The sequence below is a fragment of the Doryrhamphus excisus genome, linkage group LG13, assembly GCF_037039965.1.
Source record: "Doryrhamphus excisus strain RoL-2023G ecotype Guam linkage group LG13, RoL_Dexc_Guam_v1.1, whole genome shotgun sequence".
Lineage (NCBI taxonomy): Eukaryota > Metazoa > Chordata > Actinopteri > Syngnathiformes > Syngnathidae > Doryrhamphus > Doryrhamphus excisus.
The window spans coordinates 14,862,802-14,881,014 of record NC_136369.1 but is presented as its reverse complement, the minus strand read 5'-3'; the positions used below and the strand labels follow the sequence as shown (position 1 = coordinate 14,881,014).

Sequence of the window (18,213 nt, the reverse complement as noted above, 5' to 3'; positions counted from 1 at the left end):
TTTTGCAGACAATACAACTCTGAACAAAGTCAGAGGCCATCAGAACCTGCTAAACCGAGTTGGTTCATTCTTTATCACAATTAAGAACGTTTATCGGCATGATGCATGAATTCAGTCAGCCCAGTCTTTGTACTTTAAGTACTACGTGTTCATTACATATTCAGGGGGTAAGTACTACGGTTACACTACACTACACTACTTTCCTGCTGGTATCAGATCAATATCAGTATCATATATGGAAATGAAACTATCGTATCAGGACACCCCTACTGCTTGTATTTTATTATATTTTTACAAAACACATTTTTCATCCATGGGGCTTTAAAGGGGACCTATTATTCTAATTATTCGGCCCTTTGCATTGAGTTGTGGACTCCAATAGAGCAGTTACACACAATAACCCTCACAGAAAGCTTTCTACATTTTCCAGAATCTGCACCTATTCCTGCTGTATTACCTTGGATTTCCAAAACATTCTGACCCACGGCCTGCCTCCGGGAATGCCGGGATTGGTTCCACTCCCAAGGTCTCCCGAGGACTTCCAGACTACTCTCTGAAACCAAGTGTTCAGAGCCATCCCAAACTTCTTTCAGGGTTCATTTTCCAAACGTACAAACCTCACTATCTGAAAGTTTGGCATCGTGTAACACGATAATACAAAAGTCTAACAAGATTTATAGTTGAAAAAGCAAAAGTTGAAAAAGCATAATAGGTCCCCTTTAACATATTTGAAAACTCACCAAATGTCTAGAGCATTTGTATTTTTTTGCATTTTAGGGGAGTGACAAAATATTAGTGTCTTCCCTCCAAGAAATCTTGTTTTTTATGTGTGCTCAACAGTCATTTGTTGAGAGGCCTTCCATTTTTGTATTACCATAACAAATTGAATTAGAGCTGATGTAATACCAATCCGTGTTTGGTCTCCTAATGAAGGATCGTGCGAGAAGAAGGAAAGAACTACACATGTGTTCTTAAGTGCTCGATTGAGAGTTACTTTGGTCCTTTCATAAATGATTGTAATTTACCACACTTTCAGTGAGTAACTGAGAAAATCAACAAAGAATAAAAAGAGCACTCGCTGTTCAGTGTGAGAACCCAAACATAATTACACAAAATAACATATTTAACAATAACAATATTGTTATTCTATTTACTGTAATTTATTTTGAATAAAGTGTTCCACCATGTCAAAGAGTGACTTTAGGTGCCCTACACATCAGTCCCTATACACATACACCAACAGGCGTCAAGATGATAACCCAAGCTAAAGGGCTAATTTGCGTCATAATAAAAGATGCTGAGAAAGACAATGACAGGGAGACTGACACAATGTGTGATGAAGGAATTATTAGGCTGTTTAACTGTAAAGAAGAGGACAAATTTATGAATGACTTTTCTGGTTTAACTAGTCGTAGGTGCGGCCAATATATACTGTAGTACATGTGAAGAGTACATAGAACTACGTACGTGCAAAATCTGTTTAACTTTAGTAGGTATGGATAATATACTGGTGCACTCTATAGTTTGTAAATTATGGTATCGTTTTTCTTATGGAAACATTGTTTTTAAATTAGAGCTACTTAAAAGTCATTCAGTTTCATAGAGTGGGTTGTTTTCCACTGTGGAGATCGCAGTAATATATATAACTAGATTAAGAAAAATATTTTTTCCTCCCCTTTCAAGGATTCTGAAGCTTCATATTTACACGCTTCCTTAAATATCAAGGAAACATGTAAATATAAAAATATGAAATACTGCACTTTTATGTCTGGGAACATTTGGAAAATTCTGCATCTCATGTCACGCTGGCCCCATGCGGAGATAAATTGACGTTCCACATCGTCCCCAGCCTCTACAAATTTGCAGTCGTTTTTCTCCTCTGTGGATGGAATTTCCAATTCATTGTGCTTCACTTTAGTCAGAGAGGACCTACAAAGTAACAAGCAGGATGTTGTTTTTCTTGCCTCATGCCACCATCCATGTGGGGTATGAGGTCGAGTTCGGCACAGCAGAGCGTTGCGGTGAGCATGTCTTTGTTTCTGAACCTCTAATCTACAGCCTCACTCCTGTGTCTGTCTGAAAGTGAGTGTGTGTGTGTGTGTGTGTGTGTGTGTGTGTGTGTCAGCGTTCTCTCAGCTCTGCCAAAAAAACTCGCCCTGCTCCATTTGCTCCCAACCAACATTCTAAAAAAACAAGCAGAAACTTTGATTGTTTACTGATTGACAATATGCATCAAACTTAATATATAATTTTGGCATTTAATAAACTGCTTCTGTTTTGAATATTTTATCTTACACAGTGGAATATACACTTCATACACCCGCATATTTGGTATACATGAAAGCAATATGTACGAGTTTGTCATGAGAAGCTGCAAACATACAAAGCAATCAAAATATTTATAAATACAGAGATAGATAGAAACTGTTTTGTGCTACTGTAGAATATATTTAGCATCCTGGTCTCTAGGTGGCAGTAACCACATAAAACAATGAGACATTACCTGAAATGATATTGCCTTAAGACTGCATGAAATTAGCCATGACATGTCCTGAAAAAGTTATCTTGAGCTCCACAGCACCGGCGGTGCTTGTGACAAAGTGTATGCGACAATGAGTGCTCCTCCTCAGGCAGGCGAGGTTGGAGGAGCCTACTCTTTGAGTTCATGCACGGTAAGTCAGTGGTCTCATGAGCCGCCAGTAGCTCCTAAACACTTTTCAATTAGTTCTCCAAAGACCAATCACAGCAGAGTGGCCGTGCCTAGAGCCGAGCCGTGGGTGGAATATATTAAAAATAGACTGTTTTGGAAATCCAAGGAAATATAGCTGCAATAGGTGCAGATTTTGGAAGATTTTTTTTTCTGTGTAGGTTATTGTGTGTAGCTGCTCTATAGGAGTCCACACCACGACTGTAGTTCATGTTATATTTCCAGAGTTATATTTAATATAATTATGATTTTAGTGGGATATATCAGTGATAGTCCTTATTTAACCTGTGTTTAGGGTTAAGGCAGGGGTGGGCAAATATTTTGAGTTAACAAAATTGTCCGGGGGCCAGAACATATATTTAACACACACACACTATTTTATGCTTAAAAATTTCCTTGAATTATTTGTCTAATTTTATCTGTAAAAGTGTTGTACTATCAGCTGTATGTTCTCATGTCCCTTTTTTCAGGAGCACTTTAAACATCAGACCACATCAAAATATGTCATTTAATTTTACCGTTTTGTTTTTTTTTTTTTTTTTTACTAAATAAGACATCCAACTTGTAAGTCATGTTGCCAGTTTGTATATTAAAAGTTGAAAAGCAACTAGCGGGCCGGATTCAAATATTTTGTGGGCCGCATGTGGCCCCCGGGCCATACTTTGCCCACCCCTTTGTTAAGGTATATTGCGGCCTTATTTAGGTTTTGAACCCACATGTAGGGTGTAACGTGGAGTGGTCAATTAATATTCCAGTGGTTATAATACTATATTAAGTTGTAATATTCTCCAAATTGGGCGGCACGGTGGTCTAGTGGTTAGCGCGCAGACCTCACAGCTAGGAGAGAAGGGTTCAATTCCACCCTCGGCCATCTCTGTGTGGAGTTTGCATGTTCTCCCCTGTTCTCCGGGTACTCCGGTTTCCTCCCATGAATGTGAGTGTGAATGGTTGTTTGTCTATATGTGCCCTGTGATACACCAGTCCAGGGTGTAACCCGCCTCTCGCCCCAAAACAGCTGGGATAGGCTCCAGCACCCCCGCGACCCTCGACCCTCAAATTATAAACTGTATTAAGGATTAGGGTATAATTTGGGTTTGGATTACTTGGATTTAGGTTTTCAAATTCACATTTTAATTTTGTCCACTTCATAACGTGGTGTCACACCACATTTGGCCAGAGGTCACCAGATCCTGTAACAAAAACTTTTCCAAGAACATTTTCAATAACAGTCACACTGACGACGGTATTAGCGTTTATCTCTCTGTCAGCGCAGCAAACATACTCAACGTAGCGTTTGTTCTCTATCTGCTCCACGCTGATGCCGACTGCACAGTTTAGACGGATTTAGTGCTTGTGTGTGTGATCACATTGATGCAGGGAATGTGCAAACAGAGAGCAGATAAGAGAGTCATTTAGTCACAGCAGATATGAAACTAATTGACCAGTAAGAAGATCACTGGATCTCTTGTGAAGGAGAAATTGGAATTGTGGGAAAAGATACACAAGGTCACAAAGTAATGGATTACAACTAGCGCCGTACTATCTGCAGGCAATTATATATTTATATGTCTTTCTATGGAGGGGGACAAAACTTGCAGGATGCATTGAAGCATTTACCAAAAGCCCTACATAACTTCTATTCTGTTTGAGATGCAAATAGTAAATATAGCCATAAATGAGCAAGAGTTGATATTCTGTCACGTCTGTAGTGGCGAGAGCTGAGCGAAAATCGGCAGAGGAGCGATAGGAATCAGGGAAGAGAAGCCAAATAAAACATGAGGCCTTTAAGACACACATTTTGGGATAAAAGTGCCAGTGAATGTCCGCCACACTTTACCAAAGCTTCATTTATAAGACAAAAGGCAGTTTAGTTAAAGGATGAGCCCTTTAAATGAATTCTTTCTGAATGGATGATGAGACACACCCTGTAGTACCAACCTATATGTGGTACAAACATAATCTTTTACAAATAACACTGTTATTTATTACAATATTACAATTTTATGGGATTTCCCAGCATACTTAAATGCAGCAAATTGTACTTCATCAACATGACAATGAGGAAGTGTCGATGCAATTAGGAATTGGACCAAAGACGTGTTTTTTGGAGTTGGAGTTGCTGCTGTAGATGTTTTCAGGTCCGAATAAAGTTATAAAAGAGCCTCAGACTTTGTGGGACACTCTGAAGAGCTACACTGTGCCGCCGTTTGTCATCATAACAAACAACATTGGCTTGCCATAATGCATATGTTTTAATTACGCTAACGGGTAACGCGTTATTTTTTTTATTTGTAACCTCGTGTTCAGTGTAGAATATGACATATCATTACATCTTTAACTGTGTCTTCTGAATGCTTTTATTTGTATTTTCGTTCATGTAATTGTTTTCAGGCCTGAAAATCCTTAACTCATTCATACGTTTTTTTTTTATGCTCGCTCCTAAAAACTTATTTATACCACAAAAAGCGGGTGATGGCGTAAACAATAATAGAGGTCACTTTTAAGCCAAACAACAGCAACAAAATGACTGAAGTGCATTTGATAGGAGCTCGGCATGGATTATTTGTATGTATTAACACGCCCTACCGTAAGGAGGAAGTGAGAGAGCGTGGAGAAGTGTAACGTGCAAAAGGTTACGCATTGTAAACACAGTTACACATATAAAAAACTGCAAAAAGTTCATGGTGCTATATAAAACAACCATTTTTTGGTGTTGTTTATGTTGTGGTGAAATTTGTGAAATGTATCTTTTCACTGTTTTCCTCCCTTTCTTTTGTTGGGAACTGATATTTCCCTGAAACTTACCAATGTAAAAAAGATAGTAACACATTTTTTTTTTTTTTTTTGGTCAAATCTTTCTTTTGGTAGGTTCCATGTTTATACAGCAATAGCCATAGAACATAATTAAAAGTTGAAATATCAGCTAAAATGTCCGGTACTGATGGGCTTCGCTTTTGAAAAATGGCTGGGATTGAATAAAAAAAAGTACAATTTGCTTAAATATGGATATGTTTTGACTAACAATAGGCTGGATTTAACCACGAAACAGCAATGATTTATTCTTATTTCTTTAATGGAATTAATCAGTTCAAGATTGAATTACTTTACTTCATAATTGAACCAAATTCTATTTGCTAAAATTGTATTATTATTATTACTTATTATTCAGTTTAGGTATTTCGTGAGTTTTCAATTATATCTCCATCAAATATGCAGTCCCTTTGCACAATGCTAATACATCCAGGGGATTCTAGAAGGCTAAAGCTAAGGCTAAACCAGTATGTACTACTAAGAATATGTACATATAAACTTTGATAAACCTGAAATTACACTAAATGGAAAATGGATCATTATTGTCTTGTAAATCCAAAAGTGATTAAACTAGCTTCCTGTTTCCTTTTTTTTTGTCCTTTTAGTCTAGAATTATTGCATGACCTTGCCGAAATGCTGGACAGGCCGATCAATAACTGTGATTATTGCAGCAATGGGAGTCACTTTAATTTCAAGTGGATGCCAAGGAACATCAGAACTAAAAATGTTGCTGATTATTATTATTACTTTTCTTTTTTTGTTGCCAGTTTTAGGATCTGCGGGCGCACAGTTTTATTTATGAAATTCACATTGTGCATAGGAACAAACTGTACTTTCTTGGCTCTGATGTACTACATAATAGATGAATTCAACCATCCAAGACTGTGATTTACTGAAAAAGGAGAGCGATGATTAGTTAATTGATATTACTAAGAATAAATGACAAGCACGTCAAATTATGACGTTGGCTGTGCACTTATGAACCATTTGGCTGCCTCGAAATAAGACAAATATAGTTTAGACGATGTAGAGATAGACACCTACCATAGTGGAACACATTCCTCTTACACTCATTGTCTGTTAGAAATAAACCCTTACTGATGAACGGCCTCACAGCTTGGAGACCCGAGTTCAATTCTACACTCGGTCATCTCTGTGTGGAGTTTGCATGTTCTCCCCGTGCATGTGTGGGTTTTCTCCGGGTATTCCGGTTTCCTCCCACATTCCAAAAACATGCTAGGTTAATTGGCCACTCCAAATTGTCCATAGGTATGAATGTGAGTGTGAATGGTTGTTTGTCTGTATGTGCCCTGTGATTGGCTGGCGACCAGTCCAGTCCTCTCGCCGGAAGACAGCTGGGATAGGCTCCAGCACCCCTGCAAGTATGATACTCAACAGCACTTTTGATATTGTCTATATTCTCCTCTTTTGTCATCATTTTCATTTTCCCTCGCCTCTTCCACTTTTCCTTTCCCTCAGCCATATATCCGCTTCTTCCTCTGCGTGGGTGACGCAAGCGGTGACATGAGCTAACACGACAATTCCTCAGGGCAGAGAGAATTTCCCGTTTGGGACTTGTTTCACCTCTACACATGTATTAGTTATATTTGCTGTCAGCTATCCATCCATCCATTTTGTATGCCGCTTATCCTCACAAGGGGGTGCTGGAGCCTATCCCAGCTGTTTTTGGGCAAGAGGCGGGGTACACCCTGGACTGGTCGCCAGCCAATCACAGGGCACATATAAACAAACAACCATTCACACTCACATTTATACCTAGTCGCTAATTAACCTAGCATGTTTTTGGAAAACACGGGGGGAGAACATGCGAACTCCACACAGACATGACCAAGGGTGGAATTGAACTCGGATCTCCTACCTGTGAGGCCTGCGTGCTAACCACTCGGTCACCATGCAGCCTCTCATTAACTATCAGTAATATGGAATTATAATTATTACCTTGGTGGAGGTCATACCGTTATAATCATCACACAGCAAACAAACAACTCCACACAGAGATTGCAGAGGGTGGAATCAAACTCGGGTAATAACAGCAATTTGGCTAACAGGGTTGAATGTTGTATGTGTACGTGTGCACGAGCCTCGAGTGAGTGACAGCCACAAATGCCACTCCCCCTTTTCGGGTCGAATGACAAATCTTATTCAGTTTTGCTCCTAATTGTGAAAAATATTGAAATTGTTTTTGTACAAGCTGTTCTGTCGGTGCTGGTGTTTTTATATTATCTCAGTGAAAAAGACGACAAGGGACAGCGCCTTTACGGCGTCTTTCAGTCCAACCAGGATGGTTTTCATGGTCGAGAAGCCACAGACGTGTGTGGTGAAAGAGAAACGATATGAGAGATGTGACCTTTACAGAGTATTCAGGTCATTTTCAGTCTTTTATAGCTCTCATGAGAGGCTGAAACATTTATCAGAACAATTCCACCTTTTACCTTCAGATCCGCCTTTTCTTTCTTTCTTTTTTTTTTTTTTTTACTGTGGAAACATTTTAAAGACGACACAGGAGAGTAGTGATTGATGAATAATGTAAAGAGGACAGTCGTAAGGATGTTCAATTGTTCTCCCTTCATGCTTGCAGTGTCTGGACTAACACACAGGAAAACCCTGGCCAACATGTAGAGTCAGAAAGGGGGGTCGTACTTTTGGAGGAAGTGATTCAAGACACCCATGAGCTTGCTTTTAGATCATCAATGCTGCGTGCATGCTCGGTACGGTACTTCACTCGCCGTAGACGTACATGTGTGGGCATCATACGAGGCTCGTGCAGCCCACTCACTTGATGGGAAGATGGGCTCTGTTCGAGAACCGGAGTGCTAGCAGGCAGAAGACACTTTCTTTGCTCAGACAATAACCTCAAAAAAATGCCAGGAGAATAATTCACTTTGGTTTCACTTTATACTTAAATGCAGTCTGATACATAAAGTACATAAAGTCAGATCAACTTCTGGTGAGTTTGAGTATATGATCCTCCATCTTGGCAGGCAATTTCAGTCATTCATTCAGCAGAGTATACAAATACGCTGTTAGCTAGTGCTAGCAGAAAAAAACAAAAGACGTCACACTTACATTCTTATTTTTCGACCCTTTGTATTGAGTTGTGGACTCCTATAGAGCAGCTACACACAATAACAGAAACGCACAGAAAACGTTTTAGATCTTCCAGAATCTGCACCTATTCCAGCTGTATTTCCTTTGATTTAATTTGATTTGAGTTTTCATTTATTCCACCCAAGGCCCGCCTCCGGGCATGTAATTGGTCACACGCCCAAAATGCGTCCTAACTACGAACCATATAAGGAAGTCAGCGCCTCTGTGACATCACAAAAAGGGCAGTTTTACCACGCCTTTTGAAACCAAGCGTTTTGAGCCATCCCATACTTCTTTCAGGGCTCACTTCCAAATGCACAAAAAACCTCATTATCTGAAACCTTGGCATGGTTTAACACGATAATACAACATTCTAACTACATTTATAGGTCAGAAAAGTGGGAAAAGCATACTAGGTCCCCTTTAAAGAGGCTGAAGAAGGTCAGGGTGTATAATAAATGTTCCTGCACTCAGACAGTACGAGGGGCTTGAACACTACACCTACAAAAGACACACTGATGGTGGCCTTATCTTAGGTTTCAATTCCTGCAATAAGAACATATTTTAAATAATTGGACTTATACGAAAAATACATTTATTATCCAGTTCAATGGATAAATATTTATTTTATGTTATTAGTTGTTTTTGTATTTTTCATTATAAAGTCTCCCCTCCCTGCCCTGACCTGTCACTGCACTTACGAATACAATCAGAGCTACGCGGAAACGTTCTCACTCTGGTGCACAAGCTTAAAGGAAAACTGCACTTTCTTACAATTGTGCTTCAAATGACCAAAACACTGTAAGTTATACATGTTACATGAATGTGCAGTTACTACATGGTTACTCTGAAGGTATTTTTAGACAAAATTATAGGCAGATTAGTTTTAATTGTTGGTGAAAATCTGCCAGCACGAGGCGGCCTTCTAGAACGCCTTGAAAAAAGAAGGACATCTGTGTTCTTGTCTCACATTGTGGATTATTGGCAAAATCTCAAGAAAGTGCAGTTTCACTGTGACTTCTACATAAGCTTAACTTTCACTTTCCAGTGGAGCACAGCGGCTGCTATAAAGACTTTCATTCTGGGCTCTTTGGATGATAAGAGTCCAGTGCTTACTTCTCTGTGGTCCCAATAACCAAGAAGAAAGCCAGAAAGAAAGATACGTATATATATAATTACTGACCATATACAGTAGGAATTCTAAATCATCATCCCATCAAAGGAGCTGCTGAGCCACAATAACAAAATATTTAAGGAGTTAATGTCCTTGCAAGTGGGAACCCAATCACACGCAGTGGAAGTATAAATGATGACAGTAGTTGTTTAGACGCTACAGAAGACCTTGATGTGACACCCTGAAAGATGTGATGTGGCATTCATTAGACTTCATGCACAAATTAGCCATGCGCCAGCAAGCAGCTTTGGAATTAAAACTCATTAGCAAGCAAGTGTGTGTCATTTATTAGGTCCTTAGCATTTTCATTAATCCCCACGTATGTTCAATCCAACACACGCTCGATCCATCACTTTAGGAGGACAAAAGACAAAGAATACAACATTAGTTGTAGTGAAAGTAGTAGAATGTAAAAATTGTAAATAAATGTCCATAAATCTGTGTGTTTATCGGTTAATGTCGAAAATCCATGCCAAAATTTAGCCTGGGTTTGTCACTTGACATACAGTTTTTATCGTGTTGTTAACGTACTGTAAGAGTCCAAGTGCATTCTAAATCTTTTTTTTTTTTAATCAAAACATCCTTTTTGGCGTCCTATATATAGAAACAGGAAACAGAAGTCAGCTTCATCATCCATCTACTGTATGTCATCAGAGGCTGACTATCAAAATTGTTAATACAGAACACATTTTTATAGTTATACATGCATAAACCAATTCTAAATGCATGTAAATGACAGGAATACTGTAAATAAAGATGAAGAAGCGACAGTTTCCGGAGAGACGATGTGGCGGCAATATCAACGCAGACACCACCTTCTTGTTTTGCCATGAGTTATTTCATGAATTCAATAGTGTTTCTCACCTTCTTTATCAAATGCTGGCACTTGGAACTTTTTTTTGCTCCATTTTGGGTCGCATTGCAGCCACGAAATAAAATAAAAATAATAAAATAAAAGAGAAATACTATTGGATTCAAGAAATCATAGAGAATCATGGCAAAACACAAAAGGGGGGTGTCAATGTTGACCTCACTGCCGCATCGTGTCTTTGGTAAACAGAACCTTAAACTTTCATTCATCAGAATTGTTTTCTGCTTGATTCAGGTAGCATCTGTTTTGGTTAGAGTCAGACCTTCTGGAACAAATTGACACTAACCAAGGTTCCACTGCACTTGGTTTGGTTGATTATAAAATGATTTGTTTCTAAAACTGATGATGATATAATGGGATGATAAAATGCATGAGATAACTTTGAGTATATCTGTACCACATGTACGTATGCTAGCGAGGTTGCACGGCGGTCGTGTGGTTAGTGCACAGACCTCACAGCTAGGAAACCGGGGTTCAATTGCACCCTCGGCCATCTCTGTGTGGAGTTTGCATGTTCTTCCCGTGCATGCGTGGGTTTTCTCCGGGTACTCCGGTTTCCTCCCACATTCCAAAAACATGCTAGGTTAATTGGCGACTCCAAATTGTCCATAGGTATGAATGTGAGTGTGAATGGTTGTTTGACTATATGACAGCTGGGATAGGCTCCAGCACCCCCTGCAACCTTTGTGAGAATAAGCGGTAGAAAATGAATGAATGTATGCTAGCATGTCTCTCAAAGCATTTAGACCACATCCCATCCGAAACCAACCCACAAAGGTCATTTATGTACATAATTGTGATTGTGTAATTAAAAAAATGACATTAGTATTGTGGATTATTGGAAATAATTGGAACACAATTGGACCTAATTTGGTGCAACAGGTTATGGTCAGATGTATTAAAAAAGAACAAACATAAGCTCATTTATTAGGTGTAAGAAAACGATGGCGACCCATCTAAATTCCCAGTAAGTGCAGGAGAGAAAAAAACACACAAAAACAGGACACATGCTAGTAACTTCAGGTCTGCTTGCTTTGCTTGGTTTAATTCATCCATCTGTAGCGCTTCCAAAATGACCAACAGACGCGGGAACAAAAAAAAAAAAGTGGCATCGACACAACGAACATAGCTTGTAGTTTGGAGGCAAAACATAAGTTAAAAAAACATAAAGGTCATCAAAAATGCGATGCGGCACAAGCGAATCAAAGCAAGGAGTGATGGAGATACCAAAGCAAATACAGTATACGACCATGAATGATTCAAACGGCTGCAGGCGCACTCACAGTATAGACCTGCAGGATTAAACACATCATATTACATCAAAACTCATTCATGGGACTCGATGATGAAATCATCATAAGCTATGAGTTATGCAGCTCCAGATATGAGTATTGCTTGATTTTTAACAATCATATCATTGTTCTTTCTGAAACGCAAAGAATAACCCCCAATTTTGGAGATACTTGCTTTTCATTGGGCAGCTGTGATATTTAAAGGAAAACTGCACTATTTAAAAATGTGTGCCCATCATCCACAATCCTTAGAATACATGTGTTTCTATTTTCTGGGCATTCTAAAGATACCAAAACATATAAAAAGAGACAACTCGTTACTGCATGTAATGGGACACCGCCTACAAAGACCGGTATTAAAACACCTCCAACAAGCTTTCATGGTTTTATATATACATAGACCTGCTGAAAATCTCAAGACCAGTTGAAAGAAAAAGTGCTACAATATACATTTTGTACATTTGGACCTTAATGAGGTTTTAAGTAGAGCTACATTATGCAAAAGCAAGACCAAAATTTTAAAAGCCAAATTCTGCTAAAATGTTAATTTCTGTCAGGCATTCACACGGTCATGCCCTCCAGATGGCTAAAGCTAAGAAGCTTTCTCTTTTTGACCGTGGTGGAATTGTTGAGCTGTATAAGCAAGGCCTTTTGTAGCATGCCATTGCTGTGCTGCTGAGGTTGGACGCAGTTGTTCTACATTTTTTTGAAAGATCCTGAGCGTTATTGGAACAAAAAAGTCAAAAGTTGGTAGAACCAAAAAAATGTGTGTTTCAAAAACAAACAACTAATTCAAAGACCTTGTGTCCTTCAATGCCACACAAAAATTGGCCGTTTCGACTTTACCAGGGAACATCAAACATGGGACATCGAAAGGTGGCTTCCAACTTCCAGCATGACAAGGAGATCCCAGGGGTCCATCAGGATCTGGGGTGCTTCTTCATACAGCGTAACACTGGAGCTTCAGGTGGTGCAGGGTTGTCAAACGGTGACTGGTTCCATGCGGATGTTGCATCGAGCATCCCTCATGACCGAGGGCAGTCACAGTTGCAGTTCACAATACTAGCTTGACCACGGAGAATAACATCACTCTTTTGGATCATCTTATTTAAATCCCATAGACAAAATTTGGTGATGGATGGCAAGGGAAGTTGAACAAAAACGGCCATCAGTTCCAGACACTTGATACCCTTCATGACGCCATCTTGACCACTTGCAGCAATGTTCCTGATAGCCTCCTGGAAATACTCGTATCAAGCCTGGCCAGAACCGATCTTTGAAGTTATTAACAAGAACGGTGAAGCTACTCACTACTGAGCCATACTGACTTAGTTTTTGTTCTGGTTTTGGAGAGTTTTTTGTCATTTTTAAGCGATTGATCAGCTTATAAACAGTCAATTTCTGTTGTTTTTGTAGCTCTACTTAAAACCTCATTAAGATCCAAATGTGCAAAAGGTATTCTTGGATTTTGATCAGGTCTGTATATACTGTGACCGTGTATTAACAGGTATTCATGATAACATGTAATACTGACAGTATTTTGCCGCATTTTGGTCCTTTTAAGTATTACCGGAACGTCGTCCCTGGGTGCATTGATTTCGCATTGATCAACTCGCCGGTGTGGCGTGGCAAGGTGTCAATACACCATTAAACTAGACTAAACTGTACGTGTTCGTGTCTCACATAAGGATAGTGGATGATAGGCAAAATCTTCCTCAATGTGACCGTTGACAAGACAGACATTCAGCGTGAAAACAATGTCGGCAGATTCCGTACTTCCGTAATCGGCACCACACAGCAGCTACATACTGTACACATTAGTCTCTTCAATGACGTGTTCTCTGGAAAAAACACATTTCCTTGTCTTCAGTCCGACCTGTGTTGCGCTTTCTCTGATAGACGTGTCAGCCATTGTCTATAAAGAAAAAATATAAAAAAAACACAGAATTGCTGCTCGGACAAACTGCAACACCACATAAAACCCAAAGGAACAACAGAGGTTGTATAAATGTTGTGCTTCTTTAATTTCAGTTCATAGAGTCCTCTGCTGTACGGCTTATATTTAAACTTTGCTTATATTTAATATATAGTGATAAATGTACACGTATAATCCATACGGATCTTGTGGCCAGCAAAGAGGCTACCAGAAGCATCCTTCTTCTTCCTCCGTTTGCGTTTCATTCATTCTTCAGTTTCTTTCATCTGTCTCGGTGAAACGGACGCATTCGCCCGGGTTATTTCTCTCTTTTACCAGGATCCATCCCTGGAATCCCTGTTTCTCTCGTTTTATTCCCTCAGATCATCTTTGGTAGAGTGTCCGACACGTTTGTGTGTCTGGAGTGGTAACGTTGGGGGAGTGACGGGGTTGTGGGATTTGGGTGGTAATACACGAAGGAGATGAGGGACACTGACATGGCTATGAGGGAATCTAACCGACTAATAGAGGAAATATTAGCCTTAAATATATGATTACGTTTGTTAGAGTATGTGTTGAAATAAAGCAAAAAAAAAAAGGATGTTTAATGCTGGCATGTAAGAACGGATGCACAAAGGACAAAGTGGACAGAGAGAGAAAGGAAGGGAAGTCAGGGAGTTGGGTCGAGAGAAGACGTAAAAGAGCGCGAGTCAGGGCAGTGTCTGTCAGCACAGACAGAAGGTGGCGCTGCAGCGGCCGCTCATCATCTGCACAGCAGTGCGAGGATGCAGGACAGGCTGAAGGTCAGCCAGCTGGCTAATGGGAGCGCCTGCGATCCGCCGATCAGAACTACGACAGGGAAGAAAAGAAGAGAACCACTGAATTAGCTGTGATCGATTCTATTAGTGACTTGGACATATTTCAGACAAAACTAGAAGAAACTGTTCAAAAGAGACTGTATTGACCCGACTATAAGAAGAAATGAAACTTTGAGGAAGACATCTGGGTTCAGAGCTTTTCTTCCTGTCACTCAGGAGAAATGCAGATCTGACACAGCTAGTATGTTTGCAAACAACAATAGGAATCATAGGTCATGATGCAATTTTTTAGGTAATCATGATCACAGTAAGTTGCACGGCAACCGAGTGGTTAGCACGCAAACGAGACTCGCGTTCAATTCCACCCACATAATTCTGTTTGGTGGTTAAATACGGCCAATTCCAGTATTACTACTGGACGCATCATCAGGAGCGTAAAACCAACCTGTCCCACGACAGTGGATTATGTTTCACAGCGGGGGCGGCACAGCGGACGAGTGGTTAGCGGGCAGACCTCACAGCTAGGAGGACCAGGGTTCAATTCCACCGCCATCTCTGTGTGGAGTTTGCATGTTCTCCGGGTATTCCGGTTTCCTCCCACATTCCAAAAACATGCCAAATTGTCCATAGGTATGAATGTGAGTGTGAATGGTTGTTTGTCTATATGTGCCCTGTGATTGGCTGGCCACCAGTCCAGGGTGTACCCTGCCTCTCGCCCAAAGACAGCTAGGATAGGCTCGAGCACCCCCGCGACCCTGGTGAGGATAAGCGGTAGAAAATGAATGAATGATTGTCAACTGTATTGGGTAGTACTAGTGCAAAGGTGGGCATAGGGGTGTTATTTAATGTCTACAGGGCTCTAATAATGTTAAACAAAGCATATGTACACAGGTTTTCTATACTTTAACTACACAAATACTTCATTTATAAATAAGGAATCCTTGTCATTCATTCATTTTCTGTGCCACTTGTCCTCACTAGGGTCATGGGGGTATGCTGGAGCCTACCCAAAATTGGGCGAGAGGCAGGGTACACCCTGAGCTGGTCGCCAACCAATCACAGGGCACATATAGATATCTACTCACATCATACCGATGCTGCAAACTCCACACACAACTGACCATACGGAGATAAAAATCCCAAATAGTCCAGATCTCTTGACTGTGTGGCCAACATACTAATCACTAGGACACTGTGCAGCCCAATAAGGAATTCTAGTACTTTGTGGAAATTCACTTATCACAGTCGAGTTTGGAGCAAATCAACCATAATAAATATATATTTTTTATTGTGATCTACCAGTTCATATCATTTAAAATTCCTCATACCTGGCAAACATAAATTGAGCTCAATCCTTTTGATAATCCTTATGTTATCTCACAGACAGAAGCGTCTTGCAGCGAGCGTTCAGCCGCCCGCCTGCCTGATAATTACCCATCTGCCTGCGCCGAGTGTTCCTGCCTGCACACAACCTGCAGGACACCCTTGCACACGTCTTTCGTCTTCCTGTTTACGCCTTCATCCATTATTCAAAGCATCCGCCAATGTCTGTGCATGCACATATGTGCCCGGTCTCACACAAGCGAATGCAAGCACGCGTGCAACGGTGTTGCATGAAAGGAATTGATCTAAAAAAAACTTTCTCTAGCAAGGTAGCGGGTTCTTTATTGTTCCAAGGACAATTGATAAATGATGAAGGGATAATGAAAAGAGTTGTGTCGCTGATAAACTTTCCGACTGTTACAAGGAAAATAATTTAGCAATGATAACAGGGCTGCACGGTGTTCGAGTGGTTAGCACGCAGGCCTCACAGCCAGGAAACCTGAGTTCAATTCCACACTCGGCCATCTCTGTGTGGAGTTTGCATGTTCTCCCCGTGCATGTGTGGGTTTTCTCCGGGTACTCCAATTTGGCAACTCCAAATTGTCCATAGGTATGAATGTGAGTGTGAATGGTTGTTTGTCTATATGTGCCCTGTGATTGGTTGGCGACCAGTCCAGGGTGTACCCTGCCTCTCGCCCAAAAGACAGCTGGGATAGGCTCCAGCACCTCTCGCGACCCTCGTGAGGATAGGCGGTAGAAAATTAATGGATGAATAAGTCAATCATGTTTTTTCCTAAATATTTTAATAACTAAATCAAATGTTTCGTGGTTGAATGACATCCAAATGTAGGGTTGCCAGCTGTCCTTTAAAAAAACGGTAATTTCCCCAAACGTAAGTGTCCTATACTCAACAGAAAAAGGCCACATTTTTCCCCTATGACTGAGAGAATAAAAAAATAGCCTGTAAAATATCAATAGATTCTGTGATTGGCTGGCGACCAGTCCAGGGTGTACCCCGCCTCTCGCCCGAAGACAGCTGGGATAGGCTCCAGCACCCCCGCGACCCTCGTGAGGAAAAAGCGGTAGAAAATGAATGAATGAATATCAATAGATTCTATAGACAACAGCCTGCCACGGGGCACAAACGGGTGATGACAAATGTCCGCGATTGGCTAAAACTCAACGCCAATGAGCACAAACACTATTTAATAGGGTCGGCCAATTAAGTGTTTTTCAAGACGTTGGCAATCCTGCTCGTATTGTATCTCAATAGATCTAGCCTTTGACCTACGATTGCAACAAATGTGAAAGCTTTTCTTTCGAAGCAGTGACCAAGGTGATAAATGTGTGCCACAATGTCAGTGTGTGTGTTTGCAGCTCTTTAAATGGTTCAACTGCTCCTTAATCTTGTTTACTCTTTAATCTTATTTACTGTACTTTACTCTTTGTGGATGAGGGTCTCTTCTATCACACACTTCTACACACACACACACACACACACACACTCATGGTCGTTTCCCTGACCTTTTCTCCGCTTTTACCCACAGGCCCGCCCCTCAGGCGAATGTCGTCTCCACAGTAACATGCACTCAACCTCTGTAACACACCATCATTTTTGTTCCACTTGTTCACCTTTAAAACACAGCACACAACTACGGGTACTTTGAGTGGAGAATACTTATTGAGAGCAATATTATGTGCCTGTCTGCATCTTTTCTACTCATTCATTCATTTTCTTCCGCTTTTTCCTCACGAGGGTCGCGGGGGTGCTGGAGCCTATCCCAGCTGTCTTCGGGCAAGAGGCGGGGTACACCCTGGACTGGTCGCCAGCCAACCACAGGGCACATATAGACAAACAACCATTCACACTCACATTCATACCTATGGACAATTTGGAGTCGCCAATTAACCTAGCATGTTTTTGGAATGTGGGAGGAAACCGGAGTACGCGGGGAACATGCAAACTCCACACAGAGATGGCTGAGGGTGGAATTGAACTCCGGTCTCCGAGCTGTGAGGCCTGCATGCTAACCACTCGTCCGCAAAGTAAGATTCCTTATTTATAAAGCAAATATGTGCGTATTTAAGCCATAGAATACCTGTTTATGACCTTCTCCATATGTTTTTTGACTATTATTAAAGCCCTCAAGACTCGGATGTCTGAATGGTAGAGAACATCCAGTCCGTTCAGGGC

At 40.6% G+C, this 18,213-nt stretch overlaps 1 protein-coding gene across 5 annotated transcripts in view; it reads right to left on the bottom strand.

The window, feature by feature from the left end:
• Positions 1–11,615: 11,615 nt before the first annotated feature.
• Positions 11,616–18,213, bottom strand: part of mdga1 (MAM domain containing glycosylphosphatidylinositol anchor 1) — a 180,016-nt gene continuing 173,418 nt past the window's right edge. For 2 of the 5 annotated variants that reach the window (XM_058089735.2, XM_058089734.2), the window contains exon 18: positions 11,616–14,727. In XM_058089735.2, the coding sequence (XP_057945718.2) occupies positions 14,642–14,727 (86 nt within the window). In that variant the 3' untranslated portion in view covers positions 11,616–14,641. The remainder of the gene's footprint in view (positions 14,728–18,213) is intronic. The other 3 variants (XM_058089733.2, XM_058089736.2, XM_058089737.2) reach the window with 2 other exon arrangements.